Raw genomic sequence first — 24,606 nt, 5'->3', positions numbered from 1 at the left:
GTGAAGGATCATTACGGAACTCTCATGGTTGCATAACCACCAAGGTCCTACATAAGTATAAAGATACCAAGAACGCTAAAAGGACCTATGGAGCAGTGCGGATGACCAGAAAGCACGTTCAAGCGAGATATTTTCTGTCAATGTGACCATTGCTTGGTTTCACTTTATGAGGGAATCGGCTGAATTTGGGAGGCAGAATTTGGGGGGAAAACAGGGTGCCCATTATCTGCGCAATGCTCTCAGCTGCAAAACACTTACTAATGGAGTAGAACTTTCCACGCCAGTATGTTGCACTTTGTCGCATTTGTGCTCAAATTAAAAACCATCTTAGTCTACATTTGTATTTTTGGATCACACCAACTTTCAGTATTTACTGAGACAACAATGCCTCTGGCCGAAAAACCATGTGGGATAATTGCCCTGAATCGCTGAGACCCCAGCATGCCTAGATGGGGCTTGAAATTTTAATATGGTACTCTCAACTCCATTGTCAGATTGGTTCAGTCCATCGAGGGCACGTCATAATTTTCGGTAATTCAACTCCATTGTGCGAATACTGAGTTCAAACAGGTTAATTTCAAACGTACCGCGTCCTCATCTGATCACGGGACCATAAGCACATCGGGCTAAAGTGGAAATTGGGTGCTTTCAGATTTTAATAGCTTATTGTAATGAAATTTTAAGTATAGCTTTCCATTCATACCTCTCCACCTAATTGAATGAGTCACTTCACATTGGACTGAGGTTAAAATTCACCGTAGACATTTCGGTTAAATGTTGAGTTACCGCTAGAGCACTTCGCTCACGTTCCTGCGGAGTTGAATTTTTATGAAGCATGGCGTTTGATTACGGCGAAGAGCATGGTATGCTATTTTTGTCTCTGACTGTCCAATCCTTAACGTTATACAGGTCCTCATACATGGGTGTTGCAGTTTCCGGATGCTGGTGGCAAACAACAATCTCCTATTAACCTCATAACGTCTAGTATGACTGAAGACCCGAAACTTGGACCTCTGACGTTAATGGACGGCGGAATTTCCAAACAAAACGTTATAATGAAAGTGCATAACTTCGAAGTTGCCGTAGAAGGACTCGGAGGTAAATATTTGCAAAAATTTTCGAATGTTTCTTCCTACAAATGGGCGTTTCTTGTATCTATGGGATACGGTTAGATTGTGGACAACCAGTCTATTCAGGGCTTAAGTGTGTATGAAGTGGGATGCACTAACGTGATTCCCTAAAATGCAGCTCTCTCTAAGGTGTTGTCACTTTTAGAAAAATATCTATGCCAGAAAATGGAAGTGCAATGGAATTACGGCAGTCTGTCTGGGAAAAATTTAAAAAAATGCATATTTGGCAGGAAAGTGCGAAGTTCGAGCATGCGGGCCCATTCCATGCCATAAAATCAGGTAACAATTTTCAGCCGCTAGAGGACGCACCTGAGTGGCTGTATCTCTCGAAACAAACAGTCACATGAATGGCCCGATGCATACTGTGTACCAGCTGCTGTTTTTTATATAAAGTTGTCAACTGTGTGCAATCAGCTTAAGTTAGACGTAAAATTGTCTCATGGAAGTGTTGGGGGATATAATAAATTGGTGAAGAGCCTGGTAACGACTGGGTGGTTTTAACGGAAATCTGTGTAATATCCACGGACTTCCAATATCACAAAAAGCGGTTTACTGGTCACGATCACACTATCAATCACTCGTTCAGCTGTAACACCCTTTCGGTGCATAACTGTCATGCCACCCGGGGGAAGTTCGAGGGTTGGAATACTGCCAGGTTGCCCAAGCCCAGACGGAGGAAGTCGAGAGACAGAGGTCGGATTCGAACCATGAACCTTCCGATCAGCAAATTCGAGCCCTAATTATCTGAGTTATCTCGCCCCTTATCACATCACCGTGATGGAACATACTTATATCAAAAAATTGGACCGTGGTTCATTAGTAGTTTCTTCCGACAAACTGCAAATATAAGCTGGGTCGGTTATTAACAACTCTGGCTTCTGATAATATTGGCGTAAGTGACTGACGACTGTTTCCAGTTTCGGACAAAGATCTTTAGGTCCACAAGCATACCGACATGAAGAGAAGGCCACAACATATGAGCATGCTTTTGATTTACTACAGCACTCACTGAGCTACGAAGTTTCAAACGCTGCGTTTGTACAAAGTGTCCCCAGTCGTGTAAACAGATAATTTTGCGCGCTGTAGTTGATCTTTGCATACTGCGCGAGGTGACGAGACTTATCACTTAAGTCTGGCGAGCGACTTCAGTGGATACTTTGAGCGACCTTGTTGCCCACAGGGTCCGAAAGTCGACGAAGGCCGCCAGAATTGATTCTTGCCCGGCACATGTGACGGGGAGGTGCAAAACGACCGGAACAGTGAGGTAAAAATACCGTCATAGAAATGTATAAGTATAGATGATGCCATCTGGTATGTTTTAGCAGAAATAGGATACAAATTAGGATCTTCACTACATCGGAACCGGTTCCATTAATAAGTTTCTTTGGGTGCTCACTTGGTCGTCCTGCCTGTCAAAACAGTTGAATGGCCGAAACAAGTGATCCAGCGGGTCCGAACAGAAATGCCTTGACTCATTCTTGCGACGGATCAACATAGAGTGGCTTCTACTCCAGGCGATAACACAATGGTTGCACATTTTTCCCGAAAATGAAAGTCAAATATTTCTGCGATTTCGGAAAGAAATTTGAATAGGTAAGAGTTAGTTGCTTGTGTAGGGTTGACAGCGGTATGCCATGCGTGAATACATAAAAGTTAGACAGAATCCTATATGTAAAACATTTCAGACCATTTAGAAGGGCAACAGCTAAGAAGACGCAGCATTTGATTAAACATCGTGGAAACGTTATGAAAGAACTTAAACAAATTATAACCACTGGGCAACTTCTAGAGAAAACACCGCAGGGACACTAGTATGGATCCAGAAGGCCGCAGGTGGTATGCGAAATGCCCTCGAAATCAGGTTTTTCAACCGTTTCCCAGAATAATCGGAGGCTGTACTCCTGCAATCCTAATGCAACTCCTATGAAAGTCCTGCTTTGTGACAGCTTCTGTTAGAACTTATAAAAAGTACTTTGGTAAAACAAGTAACCGTTTATTTACTGTAACCAGCATTTCGTAGTTGAAAAGGCACATCCACATATCTGACACCCTAACTGATCGGTTTATGGACTGAATTCAAATCCATCAAGGGAGAAATCAGTCGTTCCATTCAAGGTGTGAATTACGATTGCTAGTTCTTGAAGGCGCTACAATGAAACCTACAGTAGCCATGGGGCACATATATATGTTGAAAAATTAGGCTGCTGCTTCCATTCTCGGAGCACTTAAGATAAAACATTATCCTATCAAGGTCTTCAAAATATGCGGTTGATTGTGGTAAGCACTCAAGAAATTGCTCTATCGCGGGGCCCACATCATTTAATTACAGTACGAAGTGCAAAAGCTCCTGAATCGGCATAATTTTGGTTGATAAAAGTTTGGCGGCGAAAATTAACAGCATGCTGCCCATGTAGCGGAAAAAATAATTGGAGTGCTTAAATGACCTATTTGCCTTCTTTTTCTGTAAAATCCATGCCGTTAACTCTAACAGAGGTTTCTCACAACAGTAAAAACTTAAAATATATGCAGAAGCCTCAAGATGTACCAAAAAGATGCCCTCTGGTTCTAGCATGAACGATTTAACTAAAAATCTTGGAAGAGTGTTACAAAATGCTCAGTACGTCAGATTTTTTCGGTCAAGCTAGTTTTTCTGCCTTTTGAACTTCATCAGCCCTTCTAGCTTCTAGTAAAAGTCGACATGCCATTATTCAGCCGAGCTTAATCTAACAGAAATACTGACCGTAGGTTCACTTGGAGTTAACGGGTTCTTCCGTAATCAGTTGTTGTTCTGTGAGTAAATAAGGCTCGTTGTTGCCACTGTGGTTATTCATACAGAGACTTATATTATATAAAAGTTTTCTGCCTTTTGAACTTCATCAGCCCTTCTAGCTTCTAGTAAAAGTCGACATGCCATTATTCAGCCGAGCTTAATCTAACAGAAATACTGACCGTAGGTTCACTTGGAGTTAACGGGTTCTTCCGTAATCAGTTGTTGTTCTGTGAGTAAATAAGGCTCGTTGTTGCCACTGTGGTTATTCATACAGAGACTTATATATATATAAAAGTAAGCCACTCGTCGGTTTAACTATTCAACTTGGTTCACGGCATGCTATTACCATGCATACCCGTATAACTGAGAAAAAAAGTAAAAACGGATTGTAATGTCAATAGCAGTAGACAAACCGCAATAGTTAGCATGGAGTTAAGCGATGTCATGTTGGAAAACATTTGAGACAACATTATGTCATCTGAGATGGGCTTGAGCTTGAGGGTTGAACAAACTGTATTGCCCATCCGCCCTTTGTGGGTGCTCATTACTTGGTTTACCATAAGTCACTTGATTTGTCGACATTGAATACTTCTGATTGGGTGCCTGATGCTGGCCGGATACTCACCGAGACGGACATCAACAATGATATGTCCTAACCGCAAATCATTTCTTAATGACAAACAACACAATAGAGACTTAGAAACTCGCCCGTTGATTTATATGTTCTAGAGAACTTGTCGAAGCATTTCATATTGTCTCTGATTACCTCCATAGACTTCAGCACCATGCGCATAATTTGATAAGTACAGGTTAAGTCTTTTCTTTTTCATTTATGCGCTTCCAAAAAATGATCATTTAGCTGTAAAATCCTTTTGATATATAGCTGCCGTGTCACAACAATGAAGTTGGGGGAATGAGGTGCTTCCAGGTTATGGAGGCCTAGACAGGAGCAATCAGGAAGCTGATAACCGTGTACCAACCGGTATATAAGTTTGCATCCTAAGTGCGGAGGTGTTCTGAGCTCAAAACATGCACGACATACATGCGGGAAAAGAAGTGCCAGAAGTGGAAATGTAGGCTAGTGAATGGGCTTGAATCCAAGTCACCGAAGTGATGGCCTACAATCTTATCCATTCAATCTGACATGCACCCATACATGCATCGCCTCTCAAACGAGCGTTCCAATTCAATTCGAATGTATTGTATTTATGCTCTTTAAAACTCTTGCAAGCCAAGGGCATTATACGCGAGTGAATGAACTAGTGCTGATGTAGGAGTGTGTCATTCCTGGCTATAAAGCAACGGATGATGGACTTCTTTGGGAACCTCATCGTTACTGTTGGAAGGTTTTAGTAAACCAGAACAAGAGTGGTTTTAATCGCTCTCAATAAGGGTGCAATCCAGCAATTTTCATGGCTCAACATAATGTGACCAAGCACCTCAAGAATTATCCGTGGACTACACGCTCAATATCAGCCGCTAATTCGGTTTAGAGTTTCGGGTGTCCATCGGTTGAAGAAAACAGCTTCCTCCTACTCCGTGATTTGATGCATGCTAGACAACACAAGAATTAAATCTAGTTCACACTGGAGACCATTGCGTGCAGCATTTCATGAAAGTCGTACCAAGTAGTTCACCATTTCTGGTAACAAGCAGCGTTGTCTCTTTATATTTCATCAACATTTATTCATTAAAACACATTTAGCGAGAAACAGAGAGGTAAACGCTAACAAAAAACGAAGGTGTATGTGTTAATCCTGCGGGAAAATTCCGGGGAAATTCGTGGATGGTAACTTTTTGAGTAAACTAGTTAGATAGTTCAACGTTTGTTGGATACTATTAAAAAGTGTAGCTATTGGGGATTACAGTGTGAAAATTGATATATTTGTCTTTTTAGTTCATTACTACGGTGCTTCTGATATATATGATACAAATATATAATATAATNAATATAATATACATAGAAACTGCAGTTCTGTTTCTCTTTCCCTTTTGCCCGGCATTGAGTGTTCCCATCTGAGTTGCCTAATTTAGGGGACTTAACGTTTGCCGTTTTGGATAATTAACTCAATTCATCTACAGTTATCTGTCGTACCGATCCACTTCGACAGTAGTTGTTGCCTACCTACGGAAAAATTTGACGCTGCAAAAATGAGCCGTTTTGGCGCTGACAATTTGTCGTTTCCTCAGATTATAACTTAGTTCAACTAAGTGAAGAATTATCTCCAAACTTTTTTAAACGTAGTGGATACTTACACGTAAAATACGATCATGACTGACGAAGAAATCCGTCGACTGGCAGTCCTTTCACTTGATTCTTTCTTAGGCCCACTAGTGTACAAGGTTAACACAAGATGGGATACTCTATAAACCTAAGCTTCCTATTTTGATCTTTGATGGCAGTGGCCTTCTTCGCGTTTTACAGTTTTTTGATTCTATTGACCTCTATGGCCGTTTGGGGTGCTATTTTCGGCTGAATAAAGAACCACCAAGTAAAATTTCAGTGCAAAAAACTTGAATGCATATATCCGAGATGTCATCCTCAACTAACAATGAACAGATACTTGGTGATTGCACGTATCGTTTGTTACACGCATTTCCTACCAGTCACCTATTGGTAGTCTGATTTATTGTGGGCTGTTATAAAGGCAGTACGTTTACAAATAGCGGCATTTACAAGTTGCGTTTGATAAATAGCGAAAACGTCAATTTCATTTGCTGAATCCAGGTTCCGTTAAAGTTAATTTTTCTCAGCGAATATAAACTCATTTGCAAACTAATTTGGTTCTTTCGAGAGACACATCTGGAACCCAGCTGAATCTCTCGTTTATGATGTTCTCAGTTGCCTGTTCAGTTGCCTGAAATCATCAAAACGGGGGGATTCAGCTGGGTTCCAGGTGGGTCTGTCGCAAAACCAAATTAGTTTGCAAATGNGACTGCGCCTACCTGATGAGCCCCAAGAAGGGCGAAACCGGTCGTGGACTGTCGATGGGTTTTCAGCAACCTTATGAGTAGTACATTACAAAGATATTAATTTTTCTCACTTAAAGGAAGGCTGGATGGAGCACTGGCGTAGTCCTCGTGCATAAGTATGATATTTTAAACTTGCAAATATAGCTATAATTCTAAAACTAGACAATAGGAGTGTGTTTTTGGTCTGTTACATTGCCTTTTTGCTGGTCGTACTAGTTCTTTGCTTTTAACTTTTTATTCAGAGATTTTTTATTGAAGGATTGGCTACCCTTTAGTAAATAATCAGACAGCATTTCGTTGTCACGAAGTTAAAATGAATTCACTTATCTTGACATGCAGTCGGAACAATTTTTACACCACAAATGGATCATCGGGATATTATTATTTGTATCTAGGCCCGTTACTATTTGGTCTTCTTTTTTTGTGACAGTAGTCGTTTACCATAGTAAACGTCTTGCTTTAAAAGTATGTGGGGCAGGTTAGCAGGCCAGCAAGAACATTTGCAATTGGGAGCGTAGCACGAAATTGAAAACGCAGTCAAACCATAAGAACAATAGATCTCATTTGCAGTAAGCATTTAGTATTTATTTATTTATATTCATTATGTATTTGCAAAATTTTCTGACATTGTGTGCTGGCTTATTAGCGCTGAATTAGGCTTCTGTTATGTATGATGTTGTGCAGTTGGACGATTTATTAGGATATCAAGTCCGGCCGTCAAAGTACTGAAGCGCACCTCACATGCATAGAATCGCCATGAGGTTTTGTATGGTTTCACGCTAGACACTAGATTAAGCGGTCAACGTAAGAAGATAATTGTAACTCTAGAAATCAATATGCGACACTCAGATACCTCATTAGGGCTCACCGAGCCAGCGATGGTACAAAAAGTGAGCGGCGGTTTTTGTTTTCACCACACCGTAATCTGTGTTATGAGAGGATTTCATCACGGACCGAACATCTAGAAACAAAACCTAGTTGCAAGTACCATGAGAAAACTGTAATAGCAAATCAAGGTAAAGCCTATTCAGTGCTGACATGACATGGTTAGAAACCAATTGTTTTGGCAATGCTTCCCATTTTCCCATGAGATATGCGGGGCAATCGGTTCTCGTAACAGAATTAATGGCAGGACACTGTGTTAGAGTTTTTTGGACTATATTCCGGATTTGTTTCGCTGTGACTGATCAGGCGCCGTAGGTCTGAGTGGTGAAAAAAATAAGAAAAGACGAATAATACCATGTCAAAGGCTTTCTCTACAGTTTGCTACGGTCGTGCCAACTGTGGAAAAGCTCATTGGTGTACGGCTCACAAATAACGTGGTATCACAAACTCGCTTGCTGTTAGTTAGAAAACAGGGAAAGCACTCTGTTAGCAAAAGTAAATAGGTAGTCTGTGATGGTATTTTGCCTTCTCAGATCTATAGCCGTAGCTGCTTCTGCTGAGTTGAACCTTGATATTTGTTTGGATCTGTCACATGAGCTACTGTATTCTTCCATCCTGAAAAGGTAGGCTTATTTCAGGTGGGAAGTTTGTCAAGTTTGTACCTCAGAAAAGGTTAGGTAGGCTGAATTGTGAACTGAAGTGCATTTAAAAGTTTTTGAGGTTGCAGCAGGCTGCCTATACATTTTGTTCAATCGCTTACTACCACTTCAAACAGCATGTTGGTTGAAAACTTGATTTTATTATAAGCTCTTGAGTCTCAAAAATCAAAATTGATCGTCCATGTGTTATAACCTTTCGGCGTCCAGCTGTGCTGCCACTCGAAAGAAGCACTGAGGCTGAGATCTTGCCGGGTTCCTCAAGTGTCGACTGAAGCGGTCGTGATGCCAGGTTTGGGTTTGAACAACAGAACTTCTGGTCAGTAAGTTCGCGACGCAACCCTTAAGCAATCTTAGGTTATTCTTTTTACGGAACTATTTTGCTGTGTAAACGATAGACGAATTTGTGAGTGACCCAAATCAATATAAAAACAATATAGATACTTACAAGAATAGTTCATTTAGACAACGAAGCTTGGACCGTTATAACCTGTGAAGTTTATAAAATTTTGTGAAATATTACGCATACGACAAGAGTGTAAATATAACTTCTGTTGTGCGCACTGTGATAACCACTCTTTTTAATCCTATCAGTTTTGAAGGGCGGACCGCTAAAGTCAGAATACAAACTTGTTCAGTTCCATTTTCACTGGGGATCTGGAAATACGTGGGGTTCCGAACACTTGGTGAACGGAGTGAGCAGTCCATCGGAAGTGCATTGTGTCTTCTTCAAAGAAGGATATGGATCAATACTAGACGCGATGAAGCACCCCGATGGCATCGCTGTCTTGGGATCATTTTTGCAGGTAATTCGAAACTAAGCAGAGCTTGCGGAAAGATTATGAACCATTTCATTATTGGCTGCTATAACGCAGTTCCATCAGATGAATGTAACATCGACCTTCTATACGCCCATTAATTCATGAATAATTCAACCTTCTTTACGGTTTCTCACATGATTTGTTCGCTTGCTAGCGTTCTCTTCAGCGATTGCAGGCAGCAGCAACTACAACAGAGGGTCAATAGAAGCGAAAGTATGTTGCCCTTTCCCAACATTGCCAGCATTGCCTTGGTTCTCAATTCGATTTCACCATAAGAGAAACCACTGAACCTTATTTTGTTTCGCAGTTGTTCATGTGGTTAGTTAAAGTGAACTTCTTACTTTGACACACAACAAAGTGAAGGCAAAATGAAATACATCAATGAAATCAGCTGACAGTCGAAATACAGCTCGAATGTGAGGTGATTGCCCGGAAAAGTTAGAGTCCACAAATGTCGCTCCTTGGGTAAGGACTGAGGGGCTGGCGCTACACAAGCCTTGATGCCAGAAAGATTATCCGGTTCTTGGCAAACGGGAATCTTATCACGCACAAATGCTTGGCCAAAAAGCTACGTGTTAAATCGTTTTGGATGTTGAAGTGAAAACTCCACGTGCACATCACACGAACGAATAAGGCGCTTGGTGTAGGACTAGAGCCACCAAACTCTCACCTACGCCCCGCTGGCAACCGAGTAGTCAAGAATTTTCTCTCTTTGTTACTCTTATGCGCTTGAATCGTCATCACTCTTTTGTCTATTGGAACGACAGTTGATATCTGTCACCCCTTTCGTAATCAGCCGGAATTTTAGATCTCTCAGCTACCCAAGCGGCATTTGCTCAAAATCCTTTTGGGATTTCAAAGTGGATTCGATAGATTTTCAAGTGAAAAGTCCATGTACTTATCGCATGGACAGTGAGGCACGCCTAGGGGTGTGGCGGTTCAACTGCTAAGCCCTGGCGTATAAGCCTGAGCGTGAACGAGCGTCTTTGTCGTTCACTCGGGACACCATCAAATCCAGTCCGTCCAAAAGTGACTCCTTTTGTTTGGAGTTCGTTTGGTGTACGAAGTGCATTGTTCTCCTGGTGACACACAAGTGTGGTTACAATGCAGTCCTGACGCGGTATTTTTTACGCTCTTTCTAAACATGAGTTGCTAGTTTTTTTTGCACAAACAATCCAGTTTTGTTTGTGAGCCACTGTCTGGTTTAGCAACTGCTTTCTGCATCCCTGTCATCCCAACGCTGAACATCGTCATCTTGTTCATCATCGTCATCTTCCTGGTCCTCCTCCTCATCATCATCATTGTCATCCTCCCCACCATCATTATCGTCTTCATCGTCAACTTCATATCATCACCGCCGTCGTCGTCATGGTAGTGGAAGCGACGCCACCCAGAAAACGCTGCTGCTTGACTACCTTTCAGTCACTATAATTTATTTAAGAACAACTCTGTAGTAAACGGAAGAAGAAAATTGAAAAAAGAACAAACAGGGCTAATGGCGGGTACACTTATGATCAAACATTCAGTGAAGCAATCTAAATATGAGGTGTGGCAAAAATGTTAAAAGCTGCGGTTGGCAGCCACCTATAGCACTAGTAGTGCCTTTAGCTAAGCAGAAAGACAGGCAGCTTCTACCACCCTCCTGTCTAGTCTTTAGGCTATGATTTGCGCATATTTATACTTTGGGATTAGAGGAACGTGCTAGGCACCGCATGAAATAACTTCCGAAACCGACTTCCAGCTTTGACCGGAGTCAGATCGTTCACAACTCACCAGGAGATAGAGCACGGGATAGAGCTATAACAAGAATCGTAACCGCGGATTTAAAATGATTCGGGAACCTGAAGCTGTGTACGATCAATTTTGATCGATTGGATGAAATTAAGGGAGGCAGATTCACACGGCGATTGGCTGGCTGCATAAAATCTGTCCTTTGTCAGCGGCATCTAGGATTATGGATCATTAGTCCCCGAAGCAGTTGACAGAGTGAACGCAGTTTAACTTGACTCCAATGAAGAAGAATGTTAGCCCCTAGAAGAAAGAAACTTGCGTAGTTTTTTAATCATATTAATTTGCAATAATTTAGTCCAAGTCCTTCCAAGTCCGGAAGCTGAGGGATCTCTTAGACAACCGCCAGTCTGTTGATCAATTCTGTTAAGAATTACCAGACTTAAAGAGCACACTGCCTCGATTAAATGGGGTCTAGAGGAGCGGATCGAATATTCTCAAATGCTGGGCGTGCGGCTAGACAGAACAGAATCTTTGCCCTTGTCAAAGTACGTGTTGAGGTGTCACGTACGTGTTGTTTGTAAAAGTGTCAACCACAGTGTAGAGTGTGGGCGTTTGTGAAGTCAACACTTAGGTTTGTGTTTGGCCCACTACCATGACACTCGCTCATCCAAGCTTCGGATTTCAATAAACAAAAAGCGGAATGGCTTTGTTTCAGATCAAGCAAGTGCCCAAATTACGAATAAACAACACACGGTACGAAACACACATTGAGGAGACAGACAACTTTAATACCAATGTGTGTTTTTCGAAGTATTAATTACGTCTACGTTTGCTCAGTCTTCAATATGAGCGTTAGGGTCGATGGAAACCGCCGACTGAAATGCGAGTATACTCCATTATAATTGGTGGTGATGCGAGGAGATTCGGTATTTTTCGAAATGGCTTTGGTAAAACAAATCTACGCTGAATGGCTGAGAAGCGCTGTGCAGCTATTTCTCCCTTGTTAGTACTCATCAGCAGTGCGCATCTCATGAAACGCAGAGTTCCGGACCCTCGACCTTCCGGCCGATGGTTGCTCACTTAACCATTTGGTCTTATAAACAACAATATTTGGATGAAAAGCGTGCCTGCTTTATCCAGGAATGCACGAACATGCAACAGCTTTAAGCAGAATGGGGAAAGCAAGATTATTTGGACAAAAAGGACTGACAATGTCTATTCGTAATACACTACTCATAAGGTTGCTGAAAATTCTTTGACATTCCACGACCGGTTTCAACCTTCTTGAGGCTCATCAGATAGGTGCAGTCCCTGAGTTTCCGTCAACCTTGTGTTTTGCTGGAACCCAAATTGCATCAAACTAGCGAAATACACTCATTTGCAAACTAATTTGGTTTTGCGACAGACCCACCTGGAACCCAGCTGAATCTCTCGTTTGTGATGTTCCCAGGCTGATAATGTCGCGTACTTGTCTGAACTGAGCTGTCATAGTTGAGCAGTGCAAACTCCGAGACCTAGAGAAACAACTCCTCTTGCGGCCGTGCTAATTAACAGCAATGTTCCGTGACGATCACGTTCATCGCAGAAAAATATTCTGTCAATTGTTCGCAAAGAGACTACAGCGAATGGACTAAAAACCACGAGCTATTTGTACTGGGATGTTGACAGAACGAACGCATACAAACGTTACTTTGTCCACTTTGAAAAAGTACGCGCAACTGAAGCACATAAAATCGAAATGCGATGATCCTGGAGAAAGTTCGCAAGAGACACCCTCTTAGTCTCAAACACGAATGCTTCTCTTGGGGGAGACAACCAATATTATATACACACCCGCCATCTCAGATCCTTGGTTCTAGTGTACGACAAATATATGCAGGGACATACAAACTCACGTCAGTCCATACAGGGGGTCGAGATGGCCCAAGTGGTTAGAGCGCGAATTTATTGATCGGAAGGTTTGTGGTTCGAATCCGACCTCCGCCACTCGACTTACCCTGTCTAGGCTTGGGCAACCTGGCAGTACCCTAGCCCTCGTGCTTCCTTCGGGTGGCATGGCAGTTAGGCACCGGAAGGGTGCTACAGCTGAACGCTTTCTTTCAGTCCATACAGGGAACCCACCTCCATGGTCGTCATATTGATGATACGCTCGTTGTACCTGAAGACAAAATGATACGCAGTAGATGCTGAAATGTTTGTACCAATGGCACGCAGACAATTGCATCTCATGGTTGAACGCAAAGATGGAGGGTACTTCCACTTCTTAGATGTCCATATGTTAAAGAACGAAAAGCGAATCAACATTCCACAAGCCAATCCGGACAAAATATGTCCTAGCTTGAAAGTCCCTAGTCCAAAAGAGTAGAAGTGAACCTTGATCCAAGTTCTGTTTAGCACAGTCAAAAAATTTTCTATGATGTAGCTTTGGAAAGGGATATTGGAAGCAACTCAGCCATAGCGAGAAAAAAACATCTATCCTGTTTGCATCGGCTACGTAAGGATGTCCCTAGGAAGTAGAAGAAACAAAATGGAGCCTTCTAAAAAAATCAGGCACTTAATTACCTGGATGTCTTGTCCAGCACAGCCGCTCGCTATTTGCTGAATTGCATCAAGGGTACCAAGACTGTTATTAAAGGTGATAAACTGTCTAAAAGTCAACAGGTCATTTCGCCTTACTCATGCGGCGGTGGTTTGACCCACCTTGTGGAAACAAGGTGGCTACCCTGCCTTGTTTTGCTACAACTGACCTTGAATCATGTCTGTGGCGTAGTACTTTTATCCACGATAAGCTGGCGTCAGATGACCTTTACCCGCTGTCATGGTTTCACTGGCCACTCAAGCTGTCTGCCCGTCATCCTGCCCTAAGCTTGATTTTTTCAGAACAGATGACGAGATACCAGAAGTAGTTGCGTTTAATCTATTCTGTTTTGAAGTTTTTCTTGTCCTCTTGATGTTCAAATACTGTCTGTGGTCACTTTTTATTACTTTTTTATGGCTTTTAGTTTCCACCAGCGAATGTGTTTCTTTGAGTACAAAAAAACACTATCCGCTTTTGTGGCTGTCTGATGTGTCGGAATAGATTTTATCGACTCATATTCGGCAAAATTAGATTGATCGCGCATATGTGACATTTATTGTTGTTCTCAATTATGTCAATAGTTGGGATGTACTCAACCTGATTGCCCGCAAACTATTTTTACGGCAGGGCGATTCTGTACTTCCTGGGACAATTCTAGTTTTCTAACCTGAAACCGGGACATTGGCAATAAGCTTGCAAACATTGAAGTTTACTAAACTGGCTTCCTCAAAGCGCAGATTTTTTTGAAAAGGTAGGTGGGATGTCTCGGTTTCAGTTTTTGTTATGAAGGGAATAATTCTCAACCTTTCTAATGGTGTTTTTAGGTCACCATATGTAATATTTACATTACTGGCCGATGATTACTCTTCTCGTAATTGAAGGAAAATAAAAACTTCCATTCACCTATCATTCAGGATTTTATTGGAAAAGGGTCTTTGGGATCTCCATAGAATTTGGCATTACGCAAGGTGAAAGGTGATATGATATCTGCTATGGTTATTCAAGTCTATATTTGATTTACGCCCAATAAAAGCGAATAAAGTGATTCAGTTGAGTCTACTGTTAGAACAAAATTAGTGTGCAAATTACTGAATGTCGTTCATTGTACGACCTACTTCTGTAGAGGGGGCGAGATGGCTCAGCGAGCGAATTTACCGACCGGAACGTCTGTGGTTTGAACCCGACCTCTGCATCTCGACTTTTTCTGTCCAGGCTTGGAAAGCCTGGCAGTATTCCAGCCCTCGGTTAAGATGACAGCTTGGCACAGAAAGAGTATTACAGATGAACGATTTATTTTTTATTTTACTTCTGAAGTTAATAAGCAAATGAATAAACCCTATTTATTGCTAAACCGGATGCAGGCCCCAATCTGGACTGGGAGTGGAAAACAAACGAAAAGGAACGAAATGGATGGTACTCCACCAACTCAAACGGTGTTCTATTTCTGCTTCAAGAAAACGAAAAGCTGGATATAACCTAATCTGCATGCCAAACCAAAGCGCACTTTGCTACGGGGAAACGTAACTGGAAAACGTAAAAGTTAAGACCAGCCATGAGGAGACCCGAAACATGAAGCTAGACAACATGCAGCTAAGAGGCCAGAAATTATAAAGATTTTTTGAGGATTCCCATCGGTCTTGTTCATTTTTAAGCAAATACACTGTTAATCAGTGAAGATCGGTCACAGAAATTCCGGAAGGCAATATGGGCTAATTGCCACTGTTCCGCTTACTTGACACATCTATCGATTCTACGAGATCCAGCATTCTTACTTACTGCGTATTTGGATCGCATAGGCAAAAGACGTGCTTAGACACCGGAAGAACTGAAAAGCCCCCAATAAGGGACCTCCACCAGATGAACTAGAATGTTGTTTATTGTGGGATATCAGAGTTCAGGTGACTCTTGGACGTACATCCAGATTAGTCGGTGTGCTCCTGTTTGGCTTGCTAAAAACAACTTCACGAGAATACTCCAGAAATGTACTGGGTTTTCAAGTGAGCAGTCAGGATTGTCCGTTTTTAAGGATTTTTGAGTGACGATCGTTGTTTTGTCGGCTGAGCTGGGCAATTTGATCGCAAACATTTCGTCACAAATCGAGGGCACATCACCAGTGCGTTTTTAGGGCGCGTAGCGACGGGTCGATGGCTATGCGTTTAGTGGTGTGTGTGTGCGTGTGTTGATATACGTGCTGCTTGCTGGGACTGACCTTCGATCACGATTAGTTGCTGTTATACTGTGTCCTGATTGATCGACGCTAATGTGACCTGTGGGCTTGGACTTCCCTGCCCTTGTACTATGGTCGCTGCTGGAGTCACCTCTGCCCTTGATCTAGGTTCCGCCCTGTGACCTTTGTTGATTCGACTCCATGGTGTTCCTTGTTTCTTGGTCTGTCAATCAAATATTTGGATCTTCTTGAGTGTTCCGGTTGAGATGTTGGTCCTTTGAGCCTAGTGGTGCATAAGTCGGATTCAGTTCAGTGCATCAATTGATGGAGTCCGCCGTGGAGTTTTATGCTACCAGAAATTCCCTCCCGTGTCTCCGTGTGCCAAAATGTTTGCGTTTTCCTTTGTGGCCTTCTTGGTATTTGTGCATGGCTATCAAGGAAAGGGAGCCATGTCTGTTGACGCCGTGTTGTGTTTCTCTAACCTTCTGCATAATTTCCTATAAGATTGTCAACTGCAGAATTTATTGCATTTGATTTTTGTGTGCCACACTGTTCCTCTTGGTTTTGTCTTGGTTGTCCTTCGGTCTTGAGATCAGTTTCCTGAGAGTGGCGTTCGGTTTGTCAGCTACTAATAATCTGCTTGTGTAAGGGAAAGCCCCTGATATAAAGGCTTATTCCTTCCAAAAATTCCATATATCTGAGAAGAGCGAGTTTTTTTTTACTTTGTGTCGTTCAAATATTATGCTAGTTTCGTTCATGTTGCACAGATTACCAGGTGGAATATCCGTGTTTCCAGTAAATTCCCTTGTTGGCTGTCACTTCACTTACTTTGCTGTGTAGAGGTTGGCGCCGGCTATGGCTCTGAAAACAGTGTGCGCCATCTTGCACATAATTAGGCCGGAATTCGCGGTGCTTCTGTTTTTGTAGGTGGTTGTTTTCCTGTCTGATACTGCAAACAGCCTGACGGTCCTTTCCGAAGGTGTATAATTTCTCTCTTACTAGCAGTATATTGTGCCTCTGAAATTTATAGGTCCACAGCTTCTTTGAAATGTTCCGTATAGCAAGAATGACTGGCTTTCATTTCCTTCCAAAGAGAGGATAGATACCAGTCGTTTTTTGCGCGATCATTCACATACGTGGCAAATGCCGAGATAAAAGTGACCGTGATTCATTCCATTCATTTGCTTGTTCTTTACTACATCCGACTGGCTTCAACTTACTGCGAACAGCAAGCAACCAAGCCTTCCAAGCCGATCAGGCTGTGCAGTAGCAGGCAGGTTTGTCTTCTTTCAAGGAGCAGGTTTAGAGAAATCACAGAGAAAAAACTTTGCCCGACTGTTTTAAGTGGTGCACAAAAACGCAGAAGCACGCGCACATATGGTTTTTCGGTTCAGCTGCTGGTCGTTCATAGAAAGCTTTGTCATAACCACTCGACAGAATCGGTCTGAAACAAACTGAATCGATTTGGAGGGTGACCGGTGTTCTCTTTCAGTAGTCTGTTTTCACAGTTCGCTGTCAGATTAGAAGAGCGAACCAGTGCACCAGTTCGGAAGTCAGACTGAATAACGGATTGATATAAGAAAAGCACAGTCCACTGCTTATGGAATGGACTTCCCGGTCTTAAGGAGCCTGTGGGGATTAGTGTGAGACCTCTAGTTCTTATGGGGTTTAGCGTCAAGCTGATGGAAGGTTCGAAAACGCTTCAAGATGAGGCGTGTCTTCTGGTAAGGAGACTGAGAAGGGTTTTGCTATATATGTCTTCATTTGACAACACTGCCCCAGTGTCTGAAGTTGGAATAACAAAACGAAAAGGTAAATAAATAAATTGTTTCGATTAACAACAGCCTGCTCGATGCAGCTGAAACAAAAAGTGCATCAGTATGCAAGGACACCACGATTTCCGTTGTGGAATGCGCTAAAGATTGCGGTACCACCGGGGTGGCAAACTTACTTCAGTCTGGTTGGATCGAGCGATCGATGATTATCATGCTGATTCAGCGTAATCTTTGCTCAAAGGTGAGTAGAATGAATTTTAGGCTTATTGCCATGCACTGCTTGCCACTGTGCATTTTTGAACACAAGGAATTCAAAGCCGATTGAAGGCGGTTCATCTAGTCAGTGCTAAACATTTTCAGGGAGTGTCGGTATTTGTGAAAATAGGAACATTGGGGCAGAAATTAAGTGCTGTTTGCTATTTGTGCGAGGGGATAAAAAGAGCCGGCATATTGCAGCTAGCTAGCTAGCTTTTTCCCGCGTGACACTGTGAGGCTGAAAAACCTCATTAGTATCTACAATAGGATGATAATTTTTGCCAACAACGCGTAAGATAAAGGCTTGCTTTCGACTTTACATCTTCAAGGCGAAATCATGTTTTGCAACTTGCTGATATACTACAGATGAGAAAAAACATTAAGATGAACGCGGTTTGTCTAGCACGGATCAGAAGATAATGAACCGGACGGCTGACAAAGCAGTGACGCAGCAGTTCGTGGTGCAGACACAGAAAGTCTTTTGGGCTTAGACCATATCACACAGGAGTTTTCAGGGCAACAGAACATAAGTGCTGAACTAGTAGGTGGGCGTTCTTGATTTGACTCAAGCAGCTGTTGACACATCTGTTCACAGAATTCACACAACTATGCATGAAGTGTCTGGACCATTGAAATTGACAAAACCAAATAACCGTCTGTAGCGGCTGGGACTGAAACTCGTGTCATGATTAGCAGTTTTGGGAAAGAGATATCAATCAGTTGCGAAAACTGGCGCAAACAAACACATTTACATGGGGCTGACCGGCTGCACATTACTGCTAATTATCCGACATTTCCCAGATCGCCTAGGTTTGACGCTCGATCTTTGATTGATTTTTTGGAAGGGGTGGATAAACGGGGAATGTGACCCTTTTGGTTTACAAACGAATAATGAATTACACTGCAGCCATCCACAATGCGACCCGTGTCAATAAGACGTGCTTGTTATCTTTACGGGCATCATTTTGGTCTACTTCTGCCATTTCGTTTGTCTTTGGGCAGATTTTCACCTAGGGACGCAATCAACTGGTACGCTTGTCTGGTAAGGGAAAGAAGTTCTTTCTGATAATTTCTACCCGACAGAATGACTAACTAGTATGTGAGCTCAACGTACCACCGATCACACAAGTCCGGTGAATTTATTCGTCGGGGATTCGAAGAAGCCACGGAGTTAATCTGTGCTAACTTATGAGGCACTGATTCGAATGACAGGCAATATGATCATTTGTCTTTGGGCAACTCAGCCAACGGGCACGGGAACATTGTCCAACTTTATTGGACCGGAGACGTTGGCAAGCTGTTGCTAGCGCCTTTGTACATCACTCGGCCTATAAGCGTGATCAGATAAACACTACCGATGCGTTTCAGTATGCCAGGGTCATTCACCTTAACTAACGCGGATTTACATGAATGTGATCACTCAAGGAATGACCTTCAAGCACCACGTCCATTTCTTAACCGCCAGTGGCGAAAAACATTTGGCCTGTTTTTGTCATTTTTTGCCTCTTGTATTTAATAACGGATTTGTCTTTAGATGTGTGTCCTTGAAAAAACGGTGTCTGTTCCGGAAACTTCACTGCGATTCTGGACTGTCATCAGCATCGTCATTTTCAAGTTCATAAATCAGCACTCATTCCTGACTGTGCATGTTGATGTAAGGGTAAATTCTTAACCTATGCCAGGTGACCGTACATTACATTTTACTAGCCTGTCACGCTAGATATTGTTCTAGCCAAACATAACTACTAGTAAATTTGGGTTTGTATACCGTCAGTTGGTTCACTGTAGCCTTGGATCAGTTTATTGCTCATAGTATTCAATCGAATGCGTCAAGCTTCACTTGGTCATTATTCATGGTATCAAGCTACTTTTCACTGACAACGAGTGATTCAGTTTTCATATGTGATTGTGTCTAGAAAATCAGAACAAATCTCCAAAGGATATAGTTTGTTTGCATGCAGTAAATGCGACATGAGATTTTTAATACCTTGTGAGACCCGGTCATTAGTCCCAAGAAGCCTCTATGAGGATGGCCACCAACAAAGAAGTCACCCACAATCTTCATAGAAGACAGGGAAGAATGACCTCAGGAACACACAGTGAGTTGTTATGTCGACATGAGCATTCACGTGAGTATATTGTTCGAAAGGACAATAAAATTCGCATGAACTACTGTTTGGTCGACTTTGGTTGAAAGTTATTTTCGTGTAGGACACAGGTGGGGCACAAAACGCTCTGACGGTGATCAAACAAGCAGTCACGTGACGTCATAAATGCATCCTCAAAGACCACTTTTCAATGACCGAGTGGTTCAGACGAAACGCCTGGCATCACGTTTCCCCTTTCGTTCCTTTACTCTCGTCGATCATAAGAACAGCCTGCAGGTACACAACGTATCACTCGTTCTTTGACGTCTATTGATTGTGACGATTTTCAGACCGGGAAACACCTTCGTTTCTGTCCACAAATAAGTCCAGTCCAGAGGGACGTACACATACGCACACACGTACTATGGCAAATGACAATCTCTTCCTTTCTCTCTCTCCCTCTGTCTTTCTGGAACACTGAAATGCGTTTTCCCCCGAGTTTGTTCAAATGCCTGTCGATCAAAAGTAATAGTACGGAAAAATACAAGACGAACGACCGACTGGTCTCTATCAATTTGTGGTTCTAATCAGGTCGCGCTTCAGTTTAAGCGGGTGAGATAACTCTGCCTGGGAACAACAGTATTTCCTCCTAGAATTATGATCCAGTGAATACAACTATTATTGATAAAAATCTGTTGGACCACCAACTATATTAACCAATTGTGAAGGGGTGAATAATATAACAGACCGTTGTTTTCATAAATCCGGTTGCTTGAGTGACGAAATCGTGTGCGCTGTGAATTTCATGGATTTTTACTTTCCTCACATGCAGTCAAAATGAAAAGATTTTTTTACGATTTTTGCTGCTTCAGCTAGGGAAGGACGGGAATCCAATTTTTGAACGTTTGCTCAACAACCTCGTTGGCCTGAAGGCTGGTGAGAAGAAATCAGTGAACCCCGTAATAAAACTGTCAGAGTTTCTTCCAAGTAAGTTTTTCTCAGTTTTTGAGTGGAGTTGTGTGTTTTGTCCCGGAAATTAAAAAAAAACATCCTCAGAATACTTCCTTGACAGGATCTTTAGTTGCTGACTTCGCTTTTGAGGAGCATCACTTACTGACCTGTTTGGTTGGAATAAACTCACTAAAGTTGTTCTATGGTGTGTAGGAACGAATACCCAGGAGACTTGTTCCCTTGTACATGATTGGTTGAATGGTTGCTGGGCAAGTGATCTAAAAGGGCAATCTGGTGGACTTATATAACTTAATTGCCTGCGCCAGCTCAGTTTTTTTATTTGGTTTATTGCTAGATGGAGAAGAAAACAATTAAACCTATTCAGTCTCTTTTCATGTTGATTTCCGACGTCTCAAGCACGTCACAAACCAAGAGTTTCTAACTGATCTCATAACCTGCAGCGGATTCGGGGGTGCAGTGATATGACTACTTGATTTTCTCGTGCTCCTGGATGACGTACTAAAGCCCTCATGAGTAGAACTGCACGCATAAAAAATCCCTCTAAAGCAAATACGGTTTGCAGCAACCCTCTGTCCAAATCACAAAGTTCCGTCGATGATTCTCAATGTAATATGCGGCAAACTCATTAAGGTGAGCGGTTGCCTATAAATTCATGCGACACTTGCTTTAATAGATTTGTGCGCTCATCTGTAACACCGGCGCTCTAAATAGCCCGACACAAGAAGCAAATTTTACGTGAATGAGTGTTTCTAACAACTGCTTATTTGACACGCTTGAACAACCAACTTTTCGCCACTTTAGCTGTTAAAAATACCATCCCTATAGTAGCCCGTCCATGCACAGTGCGATTGAATCAGGTTGACGTCTTTTATGGATTGAATACATGGATTTACTGCCATTACTGGTTGTTGCCGGGAAGAGTGATTAAAATTTGGGAATTAGAGGATGGCAGGCTGTTGAACAAACAATCACGGATGTGTGAGTGATAGAGTGTGTGGCAAAATCAATGCTCGACAAGCTTCCGTTGCCCTATATCCTGTGTTGAATCGAGCCAAGAACACTAATCCATGGCCGTAGTATTATTCACTGATTTATCGACTTGTTCATCAGGGGTGCGAATTTGTTGCCCCGCCAGATATCCAGGCACTTTTTCAGACCAGTGGCACAATTACAAATACAATTGGGCGTTTTTTTGCAAACAAGTGTTACTGTGCACGATGATAGTTGTTTCCAGCGTGGAACGCGGTTAGCTGCATAATTTCCAGACTTACGTCGTCATTAAGAGTGTTGTGCTATTTCGCATTGAAGTAACAGACTACTCACAAGGTTTCTGAAAACCCTTCGATATCACACGGCCGGTTTTGCTCTTCATCGGGCTCATCAGGTAGGCGCAGTTCCCAGGTTTCTGTCAGCATTGCTTGAACCCAAATTGTTCGAAATTACCGAACTACATTTCTTTGCAATTTGGTTGAGAAAAATCCTCTTGGTCGGTTTTATTCATTTATGCTTCAACAGCGCACTTTGAATGAAGTAGACTACAAGGATAATGATTTTGAAATTGGGCACCATAAACTGGATTCTCAAACCTATTTAGCAAGCCTCATGTCCACATGTTCACTTTGGAATCTTACTGTTACACACGACCACCTACCTGGTGATCCCCAAGAGGAATGAAGCCGGTAGTCACCCGTCGAAGGGGATTATTAGACCTTAACGTTGATGTTGTTTCAGTATATACAGTTTGTTTAGAGACCACTAAGAGGTGTGTCTTGTGCACCCACCCTGAGAAGCACTGTTTGAGAATTATATGCACATTGTCGTAACTGACTTGGGCATTCTCTACTTGATGCGAAAATAGCATCGTTATTAAGTATGCTGTAAACCACGGTGCGTCAAAAAGTCTTCGTTTTCAGTGGTACATTGCTTAAAATGTTAATAATTCCGTAACGTTTTTTCACTCTTGGCTTCCGCGAGGATCGTTGTCCGAGCATGGACCATGACTTTTTTTAGTTCGCTGGACACTCCACCTAAATGTGCGTTTTCAAAATTGTCTTGGCCAGGTTAAAATAGTTTGTTTTCACAAATTTTTCTAGTGAACTCCTGTAGGACTTTAACGATCCATCACTTCATGCGTTAAGTATCTCTTTAACTTTGTGTAGCAGAGCAAAGCAGTGGGTATCAGTTAGCAGCACCATCTTTATAAGGTAACTAATCAGGACCCGAGGAGCCTTCCATGAGTAATGTATTCATTATTTCAGATCAGAACTTACCAGTCTTGTTCAGAATGCCATGACATGGCTCGAAATCGGGCGAACTTCGGTCATAATGATGACTTGCTTTTATCATTCTCTTACCGTGGATTATTACGAGAGGGTTGTTGCTTTTGGTGGAAACTTTTTAGGAATACATTGACATACATATATCAAATCGAATGCAAGCAGAGCGTACAGTGTGTACAAGGGCCTAACTAAGGATCATGGAGGCAGTAAGATACGGAGAAATCAGTGATGATTGAGAGCAGTGAGCTATTATCCCGAAATTAACTAAAAAGAAATTTGCGCAATTCCTGATTGTACCTGACATTAGGGCAGACACGAGGAGCTGCAAAAAGATGTTAACTACTGATTTCTGATGAGTGATTCTTGCCATTCTCGGGAATGTGATCTACTGAGGGTTTATTCCCCCCCCCCGTTGATCGCACACAATGTGGAGTTTTCAATTATGAAAGCAAACAGCAGTCAAACGGCGTGACAGTGTAGCTACAAGCAAGTTATCTAGTGATTGCTGCATCACCTTTTGTAGAAGTGCCTTGGGTAGTTATAAATGAGATTCAAAACGAAAGCCAGAACAGACAAAACGATTTATTCATTTATCGAATGAACAGATCCACCAGTGATTGCATTGTGGCGACCGACGCTTTTCAGGCGTTTGATCAATCAGGTGCAACCAGGTGGAGTAAATGAGAAAGATTCGATTTGAAAGTGGATAATTTAGTAGAACAGACAAAATATTTTCTAGTCCAAATATAGTCTGGGGGATTTTTTCTACAACAAAGCGTTTACCCAACGGAATTCAGCGAATTGTGGTTCGCAAAAAGCAGCGTAAATGAAGGTATTTGGCGAATACAAGGCTCAATTAGGCGAGAAATATGTAATACCGGTATTTTTGTCGTAACAGCATCCGTCTGACAGAAAAGTAGTCCTTTAAGTTTATTCTACCAGGGCTCTCAAATATGACAGATTTGAGCCGCTGTTAAGAAATATGCTTTTCGTTTCGCAGGATTGCCGTTCACGCTGGAGAACACTTTAGATCGTAACGTCTTTGGGGACGTTAGCTCAATCAAAAGCGGATGTTTATGGGGGTGAGCCGAACTCCACTCGTGTATCTATTCCAGCGAAACATGCCTCAGAAGTTCCGGCCTATGATTCCCACGAATATCATCACCATCGACAGCCTGGCATCAGTGTTCGACACCGATGCTTCACTGCCGTACAACCATGACTTATTTGAAAGCCTTATTGTATAGAGAAGAATAAAGGTGGATGGGGAAGGGACTTAGTGCTAGCTTAACACAATCATTCCGAGGTGCCTACACCTCCAGACATTCACTCAGGCAATCTGGATAGAAACTGACAACAAGAACGCCACTGACATCGGTTGGCAGCCATATCTTGTAGTGTCTCCAACCAGGCACAGTGAGGATCACGCGGTCCCCATCCTGGAAGGCGAGTAGCACCGACAGCACCCAAGCGTTTCGTGATCTCCTTCATACTCCTCCGCCAAGTCAAGGGTTGGCCACCTCTCTG

At 42.3% G+C, this 24,606-nt stretch overlaps 1 protein-coding gene across 1 annotated transcript in view; it reads left to right on the top strand.

The window, feature by feature from the left end:
• Nucleotides 1–615: 615 nt before the first annotated feature.
• T265_07875 (hypothetical protein) overlaps nt 616–24,606 on the top strand; it is a gene marked incomplete at both ends in the record, with an annotated part of 35,573 nt that continues 11,582 nt past the window's right edge. The window contains 3 exons of the mRNA XM_009173525.1: nt 616–1,098; nt 9,009–9,220; nt 20,701–20,815. Of these exons, the coding sequence (XP_009171789.1) occupies nt 987–1,098; nt 9,009–9,220; nt 20,701–20,815 (439 nt within the window). The remainder of the gene's footprint in view (nt 1,099–9,008; nt 9,221–20,700; nt 20,816–24,606) is intronic.

Source organism: Opisthorchis viverrini (assembly GCF_000715545.1).
Source record: "Opisthorchis viverrini unplaced genomic scaffold opera_v5_191, whole genome shotgun sequence".
NCBI classification, from domain to species: Eukaryota; Metazoa; Platyhelminthes; class Trematoda; order Opisthorchiida; family Opisthorchiidae; genus Opisthorchis; species Opisthorchis viverrini.
The sequence above is the reverse complement of the archived record's forward strand: the minus strand, read 5'-3'. Positions and strand labels throughout refer to the sequence as shown.